The 21024-nt window shown below is 42.6% G+C and overlaps 1 protein-coding gene across 1 annotated transcript; it reads left to right on the top strand.

The window, feature by feature from the left end:
- The first annotated feature begins 11841 nt into the window (after positions 1-11841).
- SVIP (small VCP interacting protein) lies at positions 11842-20070 on the top strand. Its single transcript, XM_034769828.1, has 4 exons — positions 11842-12047; positions 15188-15238; positions 17844-17960; positions 19413-20070. The coding sequence occupies exons 1-4, from the start codon at positions 11985-11987 to the stop codon at positions 19425-19427; spliced, it is 246 nt and encodes an 81-aa protein (XP_034625719.1). The 5' UTR covers positions 11842-11984; the 3' UTR covers positions 19428-20070.
- The last annotated feature ends 954 nt before the right edge of the window (positions 20071-21024 follow it).

Below are 21024 nucleotides of genomic sequence, written 5' to 3'. Positions count from 1 at the left end.
ATGATGCAGATAATGTGCTTATGCATAAGTACATTGTCTCAGAGGACTTACCTACCTCACAAGATCGCTGAAGTTTAATTCAATTCATTGTGGTCTAGGGTTGGGGAGGATCCTTTCCTATTATGTCTCTCCCTCCCCCATGGGGGAGGGGGGACTATATAGACTCGTAGACTCAGACTTTAAGGTCAGAAGGGACCATTATGATCATCTGATCTGACCTCCCCCATGATGCAGGCCACAAAGCCGTCCCTACCCTTACCCTTGACTCTGCTGTTGAAGTCCCCAAATCCTGTGGTTTAGAGACTTCAATTAGCAGAGAATCCTCCAGCTAGCGATCCCTGCCCCATGCTGCGGAGGAAGGCGAAAAAGCTCCAGGACCTCTGCCAATCTACCCTGGAGGAAAATTCCTTCCCGACCCCAAATATGGCGATCAGTAAAACCCCGAGCACGTAGGCAAGATTCTCCAGCCTTACCCTTATTAGCCATTATACTATTTACCAGCGATGGCACGCTGTTCCTGTGACTAAAATCATGTTATCCCATTAGACCATTCCCTCCATAAACTTATCTAGCTTAATTTTAAAACCAGACAGGACCTTCGCCCCCACCATTTCCCTTGGAAGGCTGTTCCAATATTTCACCCCCCTGACGGTCAGAAACCTTCATCTAATTTCAAGCCTAAACTTCCCCACGGCCAGTTTATATCCATTCGTTCTCGTGTCCACACTAGTACTGAGCTGGAATAATTCCTCTCCCTCCCTGGTATTTATCCCTCTGATATATTTAAAGAGAGCAATCATATCCCCCCTAGGCCTTCGTTTAGTCAGGCTAAACAACCCTAGCTCTCCGAGTCTCCTTTCATACGACAGGTTTTCCATTCCTCTGATCATCCTAGTGGCCCTTCTCTGTACCCGTTCCAGTTTGAGTTCATTTTTTTTAAACATGGGAGACCAGAACTGCACACAGTACTCCAAATGAGGTCTCACCAGCGCCTTGTACAACGGAAGAAGCACCTCCTTATCCCTACTAGATATACCTCGCCTAATGCATCCCAAGACCGCATTGGCTTTTTTCACCGCCACGTCACATTGTCGACTCATAGTCATCTTGGACCCCGAGGTCTCTCTCCTCCTCCGTTACTTCCAACCGATGCGTCCCCAGCTTGTAACTAAAATTCTTGTTAGTCATCCCTAAATGCATCACCTTACACTTTTCACTATTAAATTTCATCCTATTTCTCTTACTCCAATTCACAAGGTCATTCAAGTCTCCCTGCAGAATATCCCGATCCTCCTACCGAATTGGCAATACCTCCCAGCTTTGTGTCATCCGCAAACTTTATCAGCCCGCTCCTACAATTGGTTCCGAGGTCAGTAATAAATAGATTAAATAAAATGGGTCCCAAAAATGAACCTTGAGGGACTCCACTAGTGACCTCCCTCCAACCTGACAGTTCACCCTTCAATACAACACGCTGCAGTCTCCCCATTAACCAGTTCCTTATCCACCTCTGGATTTTCATATCGATCCCCATCTTTTCCAGTTTAACCAATAATTCCTCGTGCGGTACAGTATCAAACGCCTTACTGAAATCAAGGTATATTAGGTCCACCGCATTTCCCTTATCTAATAAGTCCATTACTCTCTCAAAGAAGGAGATCAGATTGGTTTGACACGATCTGCCTTTGGTAAAACCATGTTGTAATTTGTCGCAATTGCCATTGACCCCAAGGCCCTCAACTACTTTCTCCTTCAGAATTTTCTCCAGGACCTTGCACACTACAGATGTTAAACTGACAGGCCTGTAGTTACCCGGGTCACTTTTTTTCCCTTTCTTGAAAATAGGAACCACATTAGCTATTCTCCAGTCCAACGGAACAACCCCCGAGTTTACAGATTCATTAAAAATTTTCGCTAAGGGGCCCACTATTTCTCGCGCCAATTCCTTCAATATTCTTGGATGAAGATCATCTAGTCCGCCTGACTTAGTCCCATTAAGGTGTTCAAGTTTGGTTTCTACCTCGGATATGGTAATCCCCCCTCCTGTATCCCCCTCTGTCACGCTGCCAATATTTCTAATCCCTTCATTGGCCTCACTGAACACCGATACAAAATATTCGTTTAGATATTGTGCCATGCCTAGATTATCCTTAATCTCCTCTCCAGCTATAGTCTTCAGCAGTCCCACTTCTTCTTTCTTTGCTTTCTTCCTATTTATATGGCTGTAAAACCTCTTACTATTGCTTTTAATTCCCCTCGCAAGGTCCAACTCCACACGGCTTTTGGCCTTTCTCACTCCATCTCTACATGCTCTGACCTCACTAAGGTAAGTTTCCTTACTGATCCCTCCCCTCTTCCACCCTTTGTATGCTTTCTGTTTTTTCCTAATCGCCCCTTTGAGACGGTCGCTCATCCAGCTCGGTCTAAATCTCTTGCTCACTAACCTTTTTACCTTTTTCGGGATACAGGCCTCCGACAGCTCATGCAGCTTTAATTTAAAATAATCCCAGGCTTCTTCTGCCTTTAGATCCATTAATACATTTGCCCAATCCACTTCCCTTACCAGTCCTCTTAATTTGTTAAAATTACCCTTTTTAAAATTATAAACCCTAGTCTTTGATTTAATTCTGTTACTCCTTCCATTTAGTTTAAACCGAATTAGCTCATGATCACTGGAGCCCAAGTTGTCCCCTACAACCACTTCCTCAACGAGGTCCTCACTACTCACCAAAACCAAATCCAAAATGGCCTCCCCCCTCGTCGGTTCAGCTACCACTTGATGAAGGAATTGATCAGCAAGCACATCTAGGAACATCTGAGCCCTATTATTGCTACTAGCATTTGTTCCCCAATCTATTTCCGGGAAGTTAAAGTCCCCCATAATCACACAGTTCCTATTAGTATTTACTTCCCTAAATACATTAAATAGTTCTTTATCCATATCCTGGGTTGATCCCGGTGGTCTATAGCACACCCCGAGCACTATCCCCGGAGAGGCACTAATAGTTCTTTTACCCAGTGTGAGTATAGCCCAGACGGACTCTGTCTTATCTATTCCATCAACTATTATTTCTTTACAGCTTATCTCATTATTGACATACAATGCCACCCCCCCACACCTTTACCTTCGTTCCGGTCGTTCCTAAACAGCGCATACCCTTCCATACCTGTATTCCAGTCGTGACTGCCGTTCCACCACGTTTCAGTTATTCCTACGATATCCGGTTTCAATTCTCGGACCAGGAGCTCCAATTCCTCCATTTTGTTACCTAGGCTTCTCGCATTGGTGTATAAACATCCTAATGTATGCCCTTTAGCCTGTCTCCCATTAGTAAGGCAATTTATTACAGACCCCTTGCTGTTCATCCCCCCTCTCCTTGTTATGTCTAATCCCATCCCCCCGGCTATATCTCCTCTTATCTCATCATTCACCCTTTCAATGTTGGAATCTGGCGTGGAGATTAACTGTACATCTCCCAACCTTCTCCCCCAACTTCCTAGTTTAAAGCTCTTTTGATGAGATGAGCCAGCCTCCCTCCCAGAAGTCTATATGAAGCCACAGTCCCTGCATTTGAAGCAGTTCAAGGACTGCTCTTTTCTAATAGCACTGGGGGCACCAGTTATTTAAAGAGTAGTGGCACCATGGTCTCCTTCCCCTTTTTTCAGAGATGAGAGCAATGCAGAACCCTAAATAAGGTGGTGGCTAGGGAACAGATGGATAGGAATGAGGCAGAACCATAGCCTTCTCATCTCCTCTCCATTCTGGAAAGAGAACATACTGTACACATTATCTGCATGATGTGAACCTCCAGGGCAGTACCATGAGATCAAACGAGATCAAACTAGCTAGGGATATAAAAGGAAAGAAGAAACAGTCTACAAATACATTAGAAACAAGAGGAAGACCAAGGACAGAGTAGTCCCATTACTCAATGGGGGGGAAAGACAATAACCGAAAATGGGAAATGTTCTTTGTTTCGATTTTCACCAAGAAGGTTAGTGGTGACTGGATGTCTAACATAGTGAATGCCAGTGAAAGTGAGGTAGGATCAGAATCTAAAATAGGGAAAGAACAAGTCAAAAATTACTTAGGCTTGGTCTACACTACCCCCCTAATTCGAACTAAGGTACGCAATTTCAGCTACGTGAATAACGTAGCTGAAGTTCGAAGTACCTTAGTTCGAATTAGTTCGAACTTACCTTGGTCCACACGCGGCAGGCAGGCTCCCCCGTCGACTCCGCGGTACTCCTCTCGGCGAGCTGGAGTACCGCAGTCGACGGCGAGCACTTCCGGGTTCGACTTATCGCGTCCAGACTAGACGCGATAAGTCGAACCCAGAAGTTCGATTTCCAGCCGTCGAACTAGCGGGTAAGTGTAGCCAAGGCCTTAGACAAGTTAGATGTCTTCAAATCACCAGGGCCTGATGAAATGCAACCTAGAATACTCAAGGAGCTGCTGAGGAGATATCTAAGCCATTAGCAATTATCTTTGAAAAGTCATGGAAGACGGGAGACACTCCACAAATATAGTGCCCATCTATAAAAAGGGAAATAAGGACAACCCAGGGAATTACAGACCAGTCAGCTTATCTTTTTGTACCAGAAAGATAATAGAGCAAATAATTAAGCAATCAATTTGTAATCAGCTAGAAGATAATAAGGTGATAAATAACAGTCAGCATGGATTTGTCAAGAACAAATCGTGTCAAATCAACCCAATAGCTTTCTCTGACACGGTAACAAGCCTTGTGGATGGGGATGGGGGAAGCGGTAGATGTGGTATATCTTGACTTTAGTAAGGCTTTTGATACTGTCTTGCATGACCTTCTCATAAACAAACTAGGGAAATGCAACCTAGATGGAGCTACTAAAAGGTGGGTGCAAAACTGGTTGGAAAACTGTCCCCAGAGATATCAGAGGGGTAGCCGTGTTAGTCTGAATCTGTAAAAAGCAACAGAGGGTCCTGTGGCACCTTTGAGACTAACAGAAGTATTGGGAGCATAAGCTTTCGTGGGTAAGAACCTCACTTCTTCAAGGACAAGTGCAAAGTACTCCACTTAGGAAGAAACAATCAGTTGCATACATACAAAATGGGAAATGACTGCCTAGGAAGGAGTACTGTGGAAAGGGATCTGGGGGTCATAGTGGACCACAAGATAAATATGCGTCAGTGTAACACTGTTGCAAAAAAAGCAAACATCATTCTGGGATGTATTAGCAGGAGTATTGTAAGCAAGACACTAGAAGTAATTCTTCTGCTCTACTCCTTGCTGATTAGGCCTCAACTGGAGTATTGTGTCCAGTTCTGGGCACCACATTTCAGGAAAGACGTGGACAAATTGGAGAAGAGCAACAAAAATGTTTCAAGGTCTAGAAAACATGACCTATGAGGGAAGATTGAAAAAAACTGGGTTTGTTTAATCTGGAGAAGAGAAGACTGAGAGGGGACATGATAACAGTGTTCAAGTACATAAAAGGTTGTTACAAGAAGGAGGGGGGGAAATTGTTGTTCGTAACTTCTGAGGACAGGATAAGAAGCAATGGACTTAAATTGCAGCAAGGGTGGTTTAAATTGGAGATTAGGAAAAGCTACTTAGTCCTGCGCCTTGAGTGCAGGGGACTGGACTAGATGACCTCTCGAGGTCCCTTCTATGATTCTATGAACCAAGGACACAATCTGGCCCTTAATGTTTGAAGTACTATGTGAGTTTGAAAGTCGTCGATCCTCCATCTCTGGAAATATTTAAACTAGACAAAGACAACCACCAACCAACCAACATTATATGGAACAATCCTGGACTAGCTAGAGGAATGAAAAAGTCAACTTAATAGCTTTTACACTCTCTGATCTTCATGCTTCTAACGATTCCCCGCCCACCTACCCCGAGAGCTCTAGTCACTCATCCATAAGAAATAACTGGGATCATCATTTTATTATTTGCTCATCCACCTCTGTATGAGCCCTTTCATGCAAAGGAGGATCCCACACTGATCCGCAGATAACAGCAACAGATATTCCTGGAAGTATTTCACAAATATTTGTATGGGTGTCGGGAAGGATTCCTTCCTTTATGAGTTTACTTATTCCATTGGGCTGCCTCCTTTTCAGGGATGACCTCCATTATACAGTTTCTTTTTGTATGATGTTACTCATGGGAGTAGACTACATTTCAGAAATGCTTACAGGATTTGGCAGGAGAAATCCTTAAGTAATTCAGCATATAGGACTACCCTTTCTAGTGGCTTTTAAGCTAAGTATCCCCCTTAAACCTAGACAATCTAAAAGTCTAAATTTTGCTTGCACCAGTCAGCTTTATAGTTATGGTTCTTATCAAGTCTTGCTGTCAGCAGACTACTCTCCCTCTATCATATGCAACATTCTCTCAGCTGCAGCAGTATTCCCCACAGAGGAATACGGAGTCTAGTCTCCTGTGACAATGACAAGACTGACTATTGAGGGGCCATTGTCTGACTCATGAAACATGAGGTTGTGAGCCAGTAATTCGAGAATTCTAAACTGAGAACTGACCAAGAGTCACTTTATATGTGGGACACTAAGACAGAGGTTGAGACAGACTAGGATTATCTTAGTTTCTTACTACTTTGGGTTTAAGATTTTTCAAACTGACAATAAGACAGGGCTAAATGGTGATTCCTCATTCAGTGTGATAGAAAAGCACAGTTACGCCTTCCCAACCACAGCTCCAAGAGGCCGGAGCCAGGCCTTCCTTGCTTCACCCTTTGAAGGAGTGCAACATGCCCTCACCAAATTATCCCAGCTTTGCTAGTCAGTAAGGAGAACACAACCATTCTACCTTTCCCCATATCCACAAGTCTGACTCTGCTCCCCATTAAGGCAGTGAGCATTTTGGAAGGCACAGAAGCACGCACCAGACCTGTTTCATTAATGCCCTCATATATATGACATACCATGTTTTTCCACCAAAAATATCTAAACAGGTTATAGAAATATATTCACCCACTGGTGGGTGGGCATGGCTTTCCTCCTCCTGCCAACAACCACTCCAGTTGTCTGCTTCTCAGTACTCTGATCAGATGACATTCAGTCTCACCATTTTCAGAGTGAGAAAGTCCCTAATTTCTTCCACCACATCTGCAGACCCCAACTCCACCTGCATTGTTCTTTATACCCCTTATTTCAGGACTTCCAGTAGTCCTTACCCCCTTTGTATCAGGGGGCTTCACACCATCTTCATTAGTGGCAAGTAGGGGAACCCAGGCTCTCCCTAAACTCCAGGTTCTAGTACAGAATCTCTGTAGAGAGCAGTTAAGATCTGCTTCCTCAGAGCCTTTGTTATTTCTCTGGATTTTTTTTTTTTTGGCGTGATGCTAGGCCATTTGCCCCAGGCCCATTCCAGACTCTAAAGCCATCTTTCTAGGGCTTATAGCAAACAACACTTCCCTAGGCTATCTCCCTGAAAATCTTATTCCTGCCCTTTTACCAAGGCTCAGCACAGGAACTCTCCACCCCTATGGCTTCTCTAAAGGCTGGTCTACACTGGGGGTGGGTGGGGAATAGATCTAAGATACGCAACTTCAGCTACGTGAATAGCGTAGCTGAAGTCGACATATCTTAGATCAATTTACCTTGGGTCCTCACAGCACGGGATCGATGGCCGCGGCTCCCCCATTGACTCCGCTTTAGCCTCTCACTCTGGTGGAGTTCCAGATTCGACAGGGAGCACATTCGGGGATCAATTACTACCCGCCGATTCGGCGGGTAGTGTAGACGTATCCTAAGTCACTTTTCTAGACTACGTCTAGCATTCCCTTCTCAGGAAAGGTTAGTAAAACTCAGCTATGTTCCTTCTAGCCTAAAGCCTTTCCTTTATATTAACTACACAGCTCCATTACAGCTGGATCTTATCCTTAATTGAGCCTGACACACCCTTTTGTTGCCACCAGGTGCCTTAACTGAAGTCTCCAGGTCACTTAATCACTTTCTGTGCCAGTGTGGGACTAGATATACCCATCACACAGATGTTTATTAAATCATCACTTCAGATTTTGTTAGATTCTTTGTATGTTGGCAATAGCAACATGAGAGTTGGCTTCAAAAGAACATTCAAGCCCTGGCATGACTAGCATATTAGAATGTACTTTTAGAAGAGCCCATCCCAGTTACACCTGTACTTCTAGTTTTGAGGTTAATGCAAATCCAGTTTAAGGGCTATCCACATGTAACAGACCGTGTTGATTTCAGTGAACTTAACGCTCATCTAATAATATACTATTAGTGTCCAGGATATTTTATTACCAAAACAGAGTATGTACTGAAGTACAGAGATCACTAAAGTGAGTAATTAATGAATGTTAGTTGTTAATCAGCATGAACAGATACCTGTAATTGAAGGAATTGAAAAGGCTCTGTGTTAAAGAGCTGCTAATAGTTTTAGCAATTTGCAGGTGTAATCCAGGGGTCTAGGATTTACCAGAATGATCTAGAAATTAATTAGGACAGTGGGTGTGATCCATGAAGATACTTAGGCTTTGTCTACACTAGCACTTTTATCAGCAAAACTTTAGTCAGTCATGGGGTGTGAAAAAACACACTCCTGCACCACACAAGATTCACCTACAAAAGCGCTAGTGTAGACAGCGCTATGTCAGCAGGAGAGTATCTTTTACTGATGTTGAGGGTGTTTTAATTATGCCAGCAGGAGAACTCTCACCTGCTGGCATAGAGCAGCTATATAGGAGACCTTACAGCAGCACAGCTGCAGCGGTGCCACTGTAAGGTCCATAGTGCAGACATAGCCTTAGTCCCCAAGTCCTATTTTTGGGCATCACTGCAATCCACAAAATTCCTGCTCAGCTCCACCTAATCCTGTAGGAACCTCTGTTGTTGCCTCTGACCATGCATACTGCAGTCTTACTCTGAGCACCCAGAGGCCCATCTACCATGTAATCCCAGAGCAATTCACAAACCTGGGAAGGCAGCTGTTTGGCTACCTAAATCCTGTGCAGAGGTCCAGTAGGTGTGCTTAGAGGCCATCCTTGACTGTTCTGTGGAGTTAGGTGACCTCTGAGCACACCTATCAGAGTGGGCCCCACACATAAGTTGGGCAGCAAAACTCCCCCAGTTCACAGCTCACAAGCAAAGATAGGTTTCTTCCTGACAAGAGAATGACAGAGTTTAGTCTCTTAGCAGGTTTGCATCTCCCATTTTCTGCCTTAGGAGGTTCCCTGCAAAGCATGTTGCCTTTTGTGGATCATGGTCTAAGGTACCTCTCTCTCCCCATTCATTATATAGGAGCCTAGGCTCAGGCTTTATAGATCGCAGTGTCATTTTCTAGGGGTCCAAAAGTTAGGCAGCAGGATGCTGAGTCTCAACACCTAAATCCCTTCCTGGATCTGGGCCTTTGTCCCTAACGCAATTATTCTTTTTTTTTTTCCCCCAAACCAAGTTTTAATTTCCACTGGGTTTATTTGCCAGGTCACCAAATGACTAGACATCTGGAACATTTTGGCATGAGGGCAGCATGCGATGAATTTGAAAGAGCATTGAATTGATATTGAAATATCCTCTTACTCTTTTGAAGTGGTTACTAAAGACATATACCAATCCTTAAGTCTGTCAGTGTTGATTGGCTATTATTTATATAGAGACATTCTCTCAATAACAGTTTGCTCTAAGGCCTCAAATTCTGATTTTAAAAAGAACTGAAAGCAATCTTTTACATGCATAGTGATGGTAATTTAATAAAGCAGTAAGTGCACCCAATCATTTTTCTCTTTAAGCAATTGTTATTATCTAGAATCAAGAAGCTATGACTAGAAGAGACCTTACAATTCATAAAGCCAATCTCCTGTAGCTAGTTCATATTATTCCCTTACACTATTATTTTGAGAGTGTTAGCTAATCTCTTTTGAAACACTTTCGTTGATAGGAACTCAGTTACCTCCATTGGCAGCTGTTCTAGTCTCCATGGAAGGTTTTGATTATTTGTATTATTTTACTGGGTTTATTTTTTAATATTAATACAAATAACAAGAAAAAAAATATTAAAAACAAAGTCACTAAAGAAGGCCAAATCACACTTCCACTTGATATTAATAGGTGAATTTTTCCATCTTCAGTATTTCCCAATTTTCGTTAAACGAAGATGCTATTGGAGGGTTTTCTTTTCTTCCAATGAACTGCAGTAAAACATCTATCAGCAATTAATAAGTGGTCACTATTCTGTAACCCCTATTAATATTGGGCCTGATTCAACTTTCAGGCTTTTCACCTACTTTATTTGGAGTTAGATCAAGTTGAATGTTGGATCCAATGAGACTTGGATCCATAAGTTGTACTCACATGAGTTGTCCCATTTACATCAGTCAGACAAGCTGCTTGACTAAAGACTACATGTGTACAATGGGAGCAAATTCAGGCCCTGTATATCTCTGTGATGGATGAAGAAAATTAGTCAGTCTTTAGGATGTTTTGGAGGGATGCCATATATGCTATGAAATCTTTAGCTGGTGTAAATAGGCCTAGTGCCATAGACTTATGTTAAGTATCAGGGGGTAATGCTATCTGTAGGACCGTGCTACCTGCAGCAGCGACAGGTCCTACTTTGCTAAACGAATGCAGGGAAGTGGTCATCATGGTCTATCTTGCCTTTAGTAAGGCTTTTGACACTGTCTCCCATGACCTTCTCATAAACAAACTATGGAAAAAGAAGAACAGGAGTACTTGTGGCACCTTAGAGACTAACAAATTTATTAGAGCATAAGCTTTCGTGGACTACAGCCCACTTCTTCGGATGCATATAGAAATGCAACCTAGATAGAGCTAAAATAAGATGTTTGGAAAACAGTTCCGACCGTAGTTATCAGTGATTCACAGTCAGGCTGCAAGGGCATAATGAGTGGGGTTCTGCAGAGATCAGTTCTGGATATGTTTTTATTCAAAATCTTAATCAATGATTGAGATAAAAGGCATAGAGAGTATACTTATAAAGTTTGTGAATGATAACAAGCTGGGGTTGCAAGTGCTTGGGAGGATAGGATGAAAATTCAAAATAATCTGGACAAACTGGAGAAATAGTCTGAAGTAAATAGGATAAAATTCAAAAAGGAGAAATGCAAAGTACTCCACTTAGGAAGAAACAATCAGCTGCACGCATACAAAACGGAAAATGACTTCCTAGGAAGGTGTACTGCAGAAAGGGATCTAGGGTTCCTAGTGGACCACAAGCTGAATATGACTGAACAGTGTAATGCTGCTGTAAAAAAAACAGAACATCACTCTGCAATGTCCGTTCTACTCTGCGCTGATTAAGCCTCAATTGGAGTATTGTTTCCAGTTCTGGGCACCAGATTTCAGGAAAGAAGTGGACAAATTAGAAAAAGTCCAGAGAAGAGGGAAAAAAATTAAAGGTCTAGAGAACATGACATATGAGGGAAGATTAAAACATGGTAACAGTTTTCAAGCATGTGAAAAGTCAAGTAGCATTTTTTTTACAAAAGCGGTTTCTTACAATCTATACGTATCAATAACTGCTATACAGATAGCACATTTCTACACATAGCAATTTCACATATACTATAGTGCAAGAAACTGCTACCTGTAGGCATTTGCTACATCAGGGAGCAGTTTCTTACAATCTAACCTATCAGTAACTGCTACCAGTAGCACATTCCTACACGACACCCTGCGGTAGCCGAGAGCCCTCCAGTAACAGGACAATGGTAGAACTCTGACTCCCGCCTCCCCCCGAGCCTGCAGCCAGCTTCCCTCCGGCCTTTGTCTCGCGGCAGCCGGCCCCACCCACCCCGCGGCGGCGGCAGCAGCGGCAGCTCCGGAGCTGCAGGTGGCGCCGTGTGCCCCGATCCCAGAACTGGGCGGGCCCTGCCGGCTCCGCGCTCTGAGGGTACCGGGCGGGACTGGCGCGGCGCGTCCCCGGAGCTCTGGCTGCCTGAGCCGGGAGAGCGAGCGCTAGGCGGCCCGGCGGAGCGGAGCGGGGCCCGGCATGGGGCTCTGCCTGCCCTGCTTGGGGGGAGCCGCCGAGGACGTGGTGGAGACGCCCGACCCGGTGAGTGCGGCGCGCACGGCACCTCCGGGAGCCCAGCTCCTCTCCCCCGACACGCCCTAGCTGGGCCGCGCACCCCACGCTCCCCGGCCCCTCCACACGCCAGCTGGGCAGGGACCCCCCGCCCCGGAGCAGGCCCCCAGCAGGTGCAGCCTCCTTTCCCCTCCTCCTCCGAACGGGTTTTTCTGGGCTAGCGGTTTGTTTGGTTGTTTTTCTATTTTTGTCGGGTTTTGAAATTACCCCACAGAGGCGCGACTTTCCATGGTGTGGTTTTCCCATAATCGCAGGATTAAAATAATGCAGCAGAGCAGAGGCGGGGTAATAGATGTTCAGTCCTTCGGCAGAACAAGGGCAGCAGCAATGTGCTGGGACGGGTTAGCCCACCTGGGGTGCAGTGAGCCGTGAGGATTGCTGCCTGCCAAGCAGGGCCGGTGCAACCACTAGGGTGCCTAATGGTTGAGGGCGCCTAAAAGCCCGCTGAGGCAAGGAGGTGGAGTGGAGGTGAGCTGGGGCGTGGGGAGGGCTGCCTGCAGTAACTGGGGGGAGAGCCGTACAGGGGACCCACTCCCCACTCCAGATCAGGGCTGCGGGGAGGGGGAGCGGGGCAAGTGGGGCAATTTGCCCCTGGCCCTGCAGGGTTCCTCATGAGAATATAGTATTCTATAATAATTGCAACTTTTTTTTATGGAAGGGGCCCCCAAAATTGCTTTGCCCCCTGAATCCTCTGGGTGGCCCTGCTCCAGATCACCTCCACTCTGCTGAGCACACAGCCCCCGCTCTAATTCTTCTCCAATTGGTGTTGCAAGCCTGGGAGGGGGAGGAGAATTAGAGCAGTGCCGGCGTGCTCACCGGAGGAGGCGGAGCGGAGGTGAGCTGGGGCGGGCTCCCCGGGCGGGGTTAGCTTCGGGGGAGGGGCTCCCTGGGCGGGGTTAGCTGCAGAAGGGGGGTAGCTGCTGCGGGAAGGGGGAGGGCTCCCCAGGTGGGGGGGGGGGTTGGCGGCGGGGGGGGGGGGGGTTGGCGGGGGGGGGGGGATGGCGCAAGGTGGAAGTTTTGCCTAGGGCACGAAACTTCCTTGCACCAGCCCTGCTCCCAAGGGTGCACGCATAACATACTCCAGTGACATACACGCAGTAAGAGATCCTGTTGAAAGACTGCATTTTTAAATATTTATTTTGGGGACAGAGGGAATTAAGCCCTGGATGTATAATTAAGGGTTAAATATACCCTTTAATTTAAAAAAAAAAAGAACCAAAACATTGATCTTGCATGGATCTGCAGAAGCAGCTCCATAGTGCTCTAGGTTTGTTAAGTACATTTATCTTTAAAGGGGCACCAACTTGAAAATCATATTTTTGTAAGAACATTTTCTACTTAATAATTTAGGTCTTACTAATAACTGAAAGAAGTTGATGGGCAAACAGATATTTTTCTCCCATTCCATCTTGTCTGCTTTGGGCATTTGACAGCACTTGGTATATCAGTTTCGCTCTTTCCCTTGTACAGACTGGATTTTGCAAGTATTTGCACATATGGGTAGTGTCATATGAATGTTTGTTAGTCAGTTTCTTCCTTGATTGGCAGCAGGTGGGGAGACAGGGAGATATAAACATCAACAGAAAACTCTTAAGAACTAAAAAAACAAAATCCAAACATACATTTAAAAATTAGTTTGTCAAATTGAGTATCTCTTTATAATGTTTTAAAACATTGAAAATCCTGTTATTTTATACTGTCCAAAAGTCTAGGTGCTTCTCGGTAAAGCTGTGCAGCTGTCCTTCTACCAGCTGGGTACTGCAGGGTCAGTACCTTACCACACAGTATGTAACCAGAAAACAAAAAACATAGGGTAGCACCCCTTCTTCTTAGCATGTGTACATGTCTCAGGAGGCACATGACCAGGATTCATCACCAAATTTGGTCCGCTGGTTGGATCATTAGCTTCCCTGGGCTGCGTACTGATGGGGAGAGTCGTATGAATGCTAATCCATGCCCCCCTTAAACCCGAAATCTCTAGCATGAACTAAAATTAACACAATTTGGAGTTTGTCAATCTCAGTCACAGGTGTCCTGCACTGGAAGTATCTGCAGGAGCACAAAGAGAGATCTGGTGAGACCATCTCTTAAGAGGGAGAGGGTAATTCTGTCTCTAAACCCATGCTTGATCTCTCTGTTACACTCCTGTTTGTTATATGTACCCTCGTACTAGAAACTTTACTATGATGGTGAACTCATTTCACATATGCCATCATTCACTATCATTTATTACTGACATGGGTACAAATCTTCTTAGCATAGTTCCCTGCAACCTTGCGGAAGCCCACTGACTTCAGAATCCGTGGGACTCTTCATGGGTTTAGGGGCCCATGCTAGCTGACCTGATTGTTGGATCGAGATCCTGGTTGGGATTTAATTGGTAAGGAAATAAATCTGCTTTTCTAACTCTGGAAAATAGTGGAGCCTGGTTTTAGTGAACTTGCATTCAGTGAAAATCCATTTATAGTGATAGCTAGACTAGTTACAGTTGTTTTGTAAACATTACTATCAGAGGTTTCATGATGTTTGTTTTTAAAATATTTATACTTGTGATGAGGCACCTCTCATGAGGTTATTTTCATGAGGCCCTCAGGGAAACAGCAATCATACCAAGATCTCATTTTTCTTTTCTCTTCAAAGGGCAAGGACAACTTATGGAATATCTGTCCGTTTCTCTGCCATATAAATACCTTCTTATTGCATGTTTCATCCTAGAATGGTTTTTTTTTTTTTGCGGTAAAGATACAAGTCATCTGAAATGTGGCCTTCTAATGGATATATCTGCATAACACTAACTACTGTTACTCAAAGACTGGAATACATCATAGCAGCAATAACACTCTACCATCTTAGGAACCAAAAGCATACTGTCCTTATGTAGTTACTTTAATACTTATAACAGAGAGAAGAAGCAGCTGCTGTTTGACCCTTAAGTTCAGATTTTGATTAAATAACTTCCATTGTTCATATGAATGACAAGGAACGGACATGGAGTAGTCTATGCATTATATCATTTAATCTTTTTTAAAACTATATTTTCATTGTTAAACAATTTATTCTGTTTTCTCAACTACAGTGGAATATAACTCCTTTTTTCAAATTTTCTGTAGGAAATTAAAAGAAGACAACTTGCAGAAGCCGCAGAAAAGAGGCAGATGGAGGTAACATTACATTTATTCAGAAACTTGTTATGTAACCACTGGTTTTAATATGGGAAATACCAGAGGTTTCTTTGCCGAAATGCAGCTGAACAGCATACGTGGACTATAGGCAAGTGGAATTTATCATTGCACTTGGCTGTCATGTTACTAATTTGATGGGTATAATGTATTTGATGGGTATTTATACAATGATGTCATGGAACATTGGCAGGGATTTTGAAAGGAGTTTAAGATAGTTAGGCACCTAACTCCCATTGAAATTCAAATGGCTATTAGCGCTGTTGAAAATCCCTGCCATTATAAAATGTGAATGCAAAGCTGGAAAGTTCTTATAAACCAAAGAAGAAATTGATTTTTGTCAGTGATATTTTTGTTTTACTTTGACCACAAACACCAAAGAGATTTCAGTTGCATTTTTCAAAAATTGCAATTGTTTTGGCGGCATTTGCAAGTGTTACTTGCTACTTCTAAAACCTCAGCGTAGCTGAATTTGTTGGCTGTTTGCTTCATTAACATGAGGGAAATATGGGTCTCTTTCCTCATCCCAGTCAATTAAGCAGTTGGCATTGACAAACTCTGGGCCTGAAAAGTTGGGGACTTGGGTGTTGAAGCTTAAACTTCAGGTTTTAAGACTGGAGGTCTTAAACTTAGGAAAGTGGAAGGTAGTATGTGCCTTAGGGCAGAGGTAATAATAGGAGGGTGGAAACACATACAGAGCCTAAAGCAATAGAACTGTAGCCTTATTTGCACCTTACCAGACTTTTTTTAAACACTGCATAATCCAAATTCTTTAAAATGTCTTGATGAATTTCAAATATGCAGCTGAAATCTGAAGATAATGAATGTGTGTATTGTATGAACATTGTTGGTTGTTGTTCTCTGTATAGTTTGTTGGCCTTTTGCTGGTACGGGCTTATTCTGTTTGCTCCTGTTTAAAAGATCGTGATTCATATTTGAGTCATGAATAAAAGCACTTTCTAAATTATTATAGCAGCATTTAAGTGATATTTAAAGGCCCTTTTATTAAAACTTTTTTGGTTTGCTTTGGACTACATTTTAATTAAAAAAAAAAATTAGTACAGATACAGTGCTTTGAATCTCAAAGTACTTTCTAAATATATATCCTTGCAACAACCCTGAGTGGTAGGTAGATAAATACCATATAGGAAGAGATATAGTAGATGGTGAAAATAGACACAAACTAAAGCTTCTATTTTGCAAAGACGCAACTTGACACACAAGTATGTGTGTGTGTGTGTGTGTGTGTGTTTAAATGACTAGAACTAAGGCTTCCAGCCCTGTGTTCAAACCATGCTGGAGCTAGGTCATTCTGTTTCTGTGCAAACAATATGCTAATCTAATATACTGTTCAGATCACCCTACTTCATCTTTACTTCATATTTTATATTGCACTGACAGCTTAATGCCTCTCTTCACATTCTTACTCCGTCTACAGTCTTGCTTTGTCACAACTCTGCTTTGACCGATAGCACAAATCCAAGGTGGTGGTGACTGATAACAGTCTGTTCCTCTTTCCTCTCAGCATAGATTTAACCTTATTTTTTCTGTTGCTCACATGTAGTGTTATAGCTCTAAATTATGAGTTAGAAGTGCATTAAAAATTCTGTAAAATTCAGATTTCAAAATAAGTAAGAGAAAAAAGAAGCTATTATGTACGGCCTTGGTATTCATGTTTTAGAACCTTATATCACTCTAATTTAGGTACTTATATGGCCCCATCACCATAGTAGCTCAGTCCCTCAATCTTGTAATGTATATATCCTCACAACGCCCCTATGAGGTAGGGGAAAGTACTATTAACCCTATTTTACAGATGGACAATTGAGGCACAAATAGTTACTTGCCCAGGGTCACAGAGGATATTTGTGGTAGAGGAATTGAACCTTTATTTTACACATCCTAAGCTGGGCCCCTAACCACTTGACCATGCAGTTCTACTGCATGTAAAATTCCCATTGACTTCTGTGGTAGGGTTTACATAAGGACTGTAGATATTAAAATTCTGTCATCTCCCCTCATGCATTTATTGTAAATTGTAATGAGACCTCTTGGCTAACATCTCTCTGTTAGCCATAGGATGCCCTGTACTTGCAGGAATCCATGTGGTAAGAGAAGGTGGGGCACTGATCCCATAATAAAGTAACAGTTTGGGTTCTTGGATGCAGCAGACTGCCTAAACCATCCTTTCTAAATTAAAATTCAATTGGTGAAGGTAAGAATATGGAGCTCATACCAATTGGAAAAACTGCAGGATCAAAGTGCTTGGGAGTTCTTGAAGGAGAGAGGGGGAAAACATTTAATTTTACAATTTGAATACAAACCACATGCATTTACTCATTAAATTATGCCCAGCTGGATATACAAATAAAAATGAAATAAGAGAATACCCCATTGCCATCACTGACAAATACTGTGCAATGTGAAAAAGCACCTTAAAAAGTTACGCTGCTGTGTTACATACTAGTATTAATTAGTGTTTCAATATTGCTTCCAAATAGAAACCCACAAAATATAGTTGCCAAGATTTTATTTCTTTGGAAAGAAACTGGACTGCAGTATTTTACCCTATCTTATTTCCCTAAAGGCCACCTCTCGGGGTGTTAAGAACCCATATTCTGTGGAGCAAAAGAAAAAGAAACAGGAGGAAATGGAGAAACAAATTGCATCTTCAAGCTCTGGAGGAGGAGGAGGCGGACTTAGAGTAAGTTTTAAGATTTACTTTGTTAAATCCTTTTAAAAATGTTTTTAGATTTAACTAGCTTTATTAGTAAGTTCAGTTTTGTCTGTATACGTCTACTAAAGCAGTGCTTCTCAGTCGGACCGCCGCTTGTTCAGAGAAAGGCCCTGGTGGTCCAGGGTGGTTTGTTTACCTGCCGCTTCTGCAGGTTCAGCCGATTGTGGCTCCCACTGGCCACTGTTCACCACTCCAAGCCAATGGGGGTTGCTGGAAGCGGCGGCCATTATGTCCCTCAGCCCACACCGCTTCCCGCAGCCCCCGTTGGCCTGGGACGGTAAATCGCGGCCAGTGAGAGCTGCGATCGGCCGAACCTGCAGACGCGGCAGGTAAACAAACCGGCCTGGACTGCCAGGGGCTTTCCCTCAACAAGCAGCGGACCGGCTTTGAGAAGCATTGTACTAAAGAACTGTACAAAACAAAGTAAGCAGAAGTCAACTTAACATGTCCCAAACTGAAGTTTCCTTCCAGATCCTTCTTATCCACTTGCATTCTCAGCGGTTATCAACAGTATCACCCTGCTCCCGGTCACTGATGCCAATCATGAGTCCTATTTAATTTCTTCTTCCTTGACCCGCATATCTAGGTTGTAGACAAATTTTGTCAATGATTCAATTCCTGTCAAGTTTCTAAGCTGCAATCTTTCCTTTTTATTCCCACAGCAAAATCTTGTTCAGATTCTTTATCCCACATTGACTATTGCACTTGCCTCTTCTTATGATTTCTCCGATACCCATTTGATCCTTCCCTCCAACCCATTCGAAATGCAGCTTCTAAGATCATTCATCTTCCTTCGTGTTGTCTTACTACATCACCCACCCCCTCTTTGAATTTTTCCACTAGGTCTCCCTTTTCTACCACAAAACGCAAGCTACTTTTCCTAATCTTCAAGGCTTTTCACAGCTCTGTCCTTCACCACTTGTCCACTCCTGTCTCTTACTGCATTGCTCCCATCCTCTCTACTCCACCATTAATGCGAATGTTGACTTCCCATTTATCAACTTCTCCCACAATCGTATTCACACCTAATTCCAGGCTGCTCACTGGACATGGAACACCCTTACTGACCGTACTTGTAAGATGGCAACCTCCTTCAGAAACCATGTTTTTTTCCCTCCATGCTTATAAGAAATTAGCCAATTAATAATAAACAGGCAAGGGAGAAGTTATGTATTTTTGGTGTGCATCTGTTTTTTTTATCTACACTTTATATATGCTTATTTCCCTCTCCCTTACCTTTTTAATAAGTTGCTGCTTTCCTTTTAGATAGTAAACTCTTTTTGGGACAGGGATAGTATCTAGAAAGTTGTGCATCCTCTTGTTACACATAAAAAGTATTGGTGGATTTGAATTAAGTATGTGGACCGTAATGAATCACTGAGTTTATTGCATACATACAACTTTGTTTTATTTTTCTAGTGGCAGGTTGGATAAAGAAGTGTGGCATCTGAAAAGAAGAGGATCAAATACTGCCAATAACTTGCCAGTTTCTGCAGCTGAGTGGCACTTATTCATTGTGTGGCTTTTGCTGTTTGCATATGAAGATTCAACAGTACTTTGCCATTGCAGTACAACAGAGGTGTATGCTAAGAATATTTTTCACACAAAAATCTCAGAATGCAAAACAAAGGTGGCCAAAACTTGTCATTTTTTAAACTTCCCATGCTTCAACTTTTGGGTGGGGTGGAGAGTGGGAGATGCACAGTTATTTGGGAATGAACTTAGTATTTAATGGTGATAAAGTGACTATATTATATTTCTGCTCTTGAAACTAACTTATGCACAGCTTGGGTAACTTTTAGTGTGTGGGGGTTTTTCTTTTTGTTTTAGTATTTATTTAAAGTTTTGTTGAACTTAGCTTTTTTTTTTTTTTTTTTTTTTTAACAAAGAGGCAATCTTCTCTAGATACTTGTGCTGCTATCCATCTCTTCTGTACTAATTATTGGTTAATTACCTGTGAATTTAGTGCCTTTAAAAGGCTTTTGGAAAAGCTTGGCTTCTGCAAATTGAAATTTTGTGAAATGTGCTGTAAAAAAAAAAAAATCACTTTAAATTATAATTGCTTTACATGCTTTTATTGAGGTAAATATTTTGTGGTCTTATGCCCATTCTCTTTTCATTGATTCGCCAATTATGGATTTCTTTTGAGTACATAATTATATTATAATATGTACTGGAAGTTAATGCTATTACCCTGTTTCCCCGAAAATAAGACAGTGTCTTATATTAATTTTTGCTCCCAAAGATGCGCTAGGTCTTATTTTCAGGGGATGTCTTATTTTTCAGAAATGAAAAATGCCTTATTATCGGTGGATGCCTTATTATCGGGGAGGTCTTATTATCGGGGGGATGCCTTATATTACAACGAGAGGCAAAACTGTAAGTAGGCCTTATTTTCGGAGGATGTCTTATTTTCGGGGAAACAGGGTAGCTAAACTAAACATTGTTAGCTATTTTGTTCTTTTTTGCACCACAAGGGGGCAGTGTTGTACTTCTGGAAATATTAAAAAATAGAAAAGGAAAAGACCTATTAGGTCATCTCTTGGATAGTTTATTTCCTGAAAGCTTCTGTACTACCTGGGTGGCTTAACTATATATAGTACAATAATATTTGCCAAGTGCTAGAAGCACTTTTACTGCTCTTTTGTATCAAGGAATGTCTGTAATCCTTTTCCAAATGTGAAACTGCTTTTGATTATTTACAGCTAACTAAACTGGTGTATTATGAACTGATTCCAAAACTAGAAGTGACCTCAGAACACTACTGAGTAGATGAGGGAATTTAGAAATGATCCTGTTCCAGTAAAAATACAACTTTTATTTTCCCTGGAGGGCACTATGTTTGGCCTATTAGTGTCCTAGTGACTCCATTTTTGACCCAGGTTGGACTGTGGAAGTGTTACTTGGATTAAATACACTATCTTTTCCCCTTGAATCCAAAACTATCATCTTAAGTCCACTTTCTTGAAAGAACTAGCTTCCTGGCTTCTGCCTTCATAATTCACAATAGCAAAGGAATTCGTAACAAGAG

Source organism: Trachemys scripta, chromosome 4, assembly GCF_013100865.1.
Source record: "Trachemys scripta elegans isolate TJP31775 chromosome 4, CAS_Tse_1.0, whole genome shotgun sequence".
Classification (NCBI taxonomy): Eukaryota; Metazoa; Chordata; order Testudines; family Emydidae; genus Trachemys; species Trachemys scripta.
The sequence above is the reverse complement of the archived record's forward strand: the minus strand, read 5'-3'. Positions and strand labels throughout refer to the sequence as shown.